At 72.3% G+C, this 2,018-nt stretch overlaps 1 protein-coding gene across 1 annotated transcript; it reads left to right on the top strand.

The window, feature by feature from the left end:
* The first annotated feature begins 676 nt into the window (after positions 1-676).
* TMIGD2 (transmembrane and immunoglobulin domain containing 2) lies at positions 677-1,962 on the top strand. The gene is made up of 2 exons (XM_035313980.1): positions 677-885; positions 1,493-1,962. The coding sequence occupies exons 1-2, from the start codon at positions 843-845 to the stop codon at positions 1,960-1,962; spliced, it is 513 nt and encodes a 170-aa protein (XP_035169871.1). The 5' UTR covers positions 677-842.
* Positions 1,963-2,018: the final 56 nt, after the last annotated feature.

Genomic DNA, 2,018 nt, shown 5'->3' with positions numbered 1-2,018 from the left:
AGGGCCCAGACCCCCCCCCAAAACAGCCCCCCCAGGGCAAGGGGGGTTCTGAGCCCCCCCAGCAGAGCCCACTGACACCCCCTGGGTGTCCCAAGGGTCCTCTGGTCCTCCTAGAGCCAGTGCTGGGACACCCCCCCCCAGGGAAATGGGGACCCCCGTGGTCCCCTGGGGGAGGGCACCCCCCCCAAAGCCATCCCAAGCCAGCACCCTGAATGCCTTGGGGGAAGGGGGGGGGGGAACTGGGGGGGCATGAGACCCCCACCCCCAGGTCTGGGCACCCCCAGGACAGGGGGACCCGCGAGAAGGGGCTTGGGAACTCAGGACGTGAGTGCCAGGGGTGAGGGGTGGGGGGACAGAGGGGGTCCCCCAGGCTCTGGGGGAGGGGGGGTCCCTTGGGGTGGGGGCGTTCTCCCAGTACGGGACCCCCCCCAGCCTCCCACTTTTCCCAGTGACTCCACATTGCCCCCCCAGCCACCTGCTCTGGGTCAGGATGTGACCCCCCCATGGGGGGGGGGGGGGGGTTAAAACGGGGGTCCTGGCTGGTACGTCCCCAAAAGTGGGTCCCGGCGGGGGTCACCCCGGTCCCCAGGTGCCAGGTGCTGTCCCTGGGCCTTGTTCCTGTCAGCGTCCCCATCCCCGTCCCCGTCCCTGTCCCCGTCCCCGTCCCCATCCCCGTCCCCGTCCCCGTCCCCGTTGCGGTGACAGGAAGCCGTGGCGTCACGGCGGGGTGATGGCAGGCCGGGACACCTCGGGGACAGCCGTGTGGCGGTGACAGGGACCCCGTGGGGACAGGGGCAGCCCCTCAGAGCCCCTCAGAGCCCCAGGGGCAGCCCAGCACCAGCATGGGGATGTGGGGGCTTGGGGTCCTCGTCCCCCTCCTCGGTGGTGAGTGGTGGGGACATGGCGGGGGGGGGACGGGGACAACAGGGACGGTGTCTGGGTCACTGGCTTGGTGGCTTGGGGCAGGGGGGCAGGGGGCACCGAGGAGCTGTGGGGCTTGGTCTGGCCCCCGGGTGACAGCTGGGGACAGGGGGGTTCAGAAGGGGGACCAGGGAGGGGACAGAAGGAGGATGGGGGGTGACAGGGGATGCCGCTAGGGACATTTTCCTGAGGGGGAACCGGGTGGGATTGGGGCACAGATGTGGGGACACGCTGGGGAGGGACAGAGGTGGGCGACACGGCTGTGGCTGGGGGACAAGGTGGGGGGACAGACGGGCGGAGGGGGGACAGAACATGGTCAGCTACAGCTGGTGGGGACAGGAAGGGGACAGCGGCGAGGGGACAGGCACGTACAGAGCGGCGTGTGGTCACAGGCCACAAGCAGGACGCCGGGGCCCCGTGCCCCGCTGTGCCTCAGTGTCCCCAGCCGGCCACCGGCCACGGTGGCACCGGGGCGGGGGGGACACCCTGGGAGCATCCAGACCCCGTAGCCCCCCGTCCCTGGAGCCACCACGCCGTGACCCGAGCGCCGTTTCCCCCCCCCCCCCCTCAGCGGGCGCCCTGTGGGTGATCCAGGACCCGTCGGAGGTGCAGGTGACAGCGGGCGAAGGGGTGGCCCTGGGGTGCTGGGTGGTGGCGGCGGAGCCTCCTCAGATGCTCCGCGTCGAGTGGCTGAAGGCCGCGGGGCACAGGGTCCTCTGCAGCGCCCGCATGGGCCCCGCCGCCCCCCCGGCCCCCTGCAGCCCCCGCCTGCGCCTGGCCTGGCAGCCCCCCCACGCCACCCTCAGCATCCTGCGGGCACGGCCGGGCGACGCGGGGTGCTACGTCTGCCGGGTCACCCTGGAGATCCCCCGGCACGCCACCGCCACCGGCAACGGCACCGTGCTCACAGTCAGCGCAGGTACCCCCGGGGATGGGGGGAGGAGGGGACACGTGGGGACATGGGGGTGCTGCCACCCCGCTGTGCGGCACGGGGCGCCCCTCGATCTGCGGCCCTTCCTGGGCAGCCCCAGTGGTTTTTAATGGGGTGGTTGGGACGGGGGATCCCCGGGGGCTTTATTGGGGGACCTGGGAGGTGG

The sequence above is a fragment of the Oxyura jamaicensis genome, unplaced genomic scaffold, assembly GCF_011077185.1.
Source record: "Oxyura jamaicensis isolate SHBP4307 breed ruddy duck unplaced genomic scaffold, BPBGC_Ojam_1.0 oxyUn_random_OJ70044, whole genome shotgun sequence".
NCBI lineage: Eukaryota > Metazoa > Chordata > Aves > Anseriformes > Anatidae > Oxyura > Oxyura jamaicensis.
This window is presented reverse-complemented; position numbering and strand designations above follow the sequence as displayed.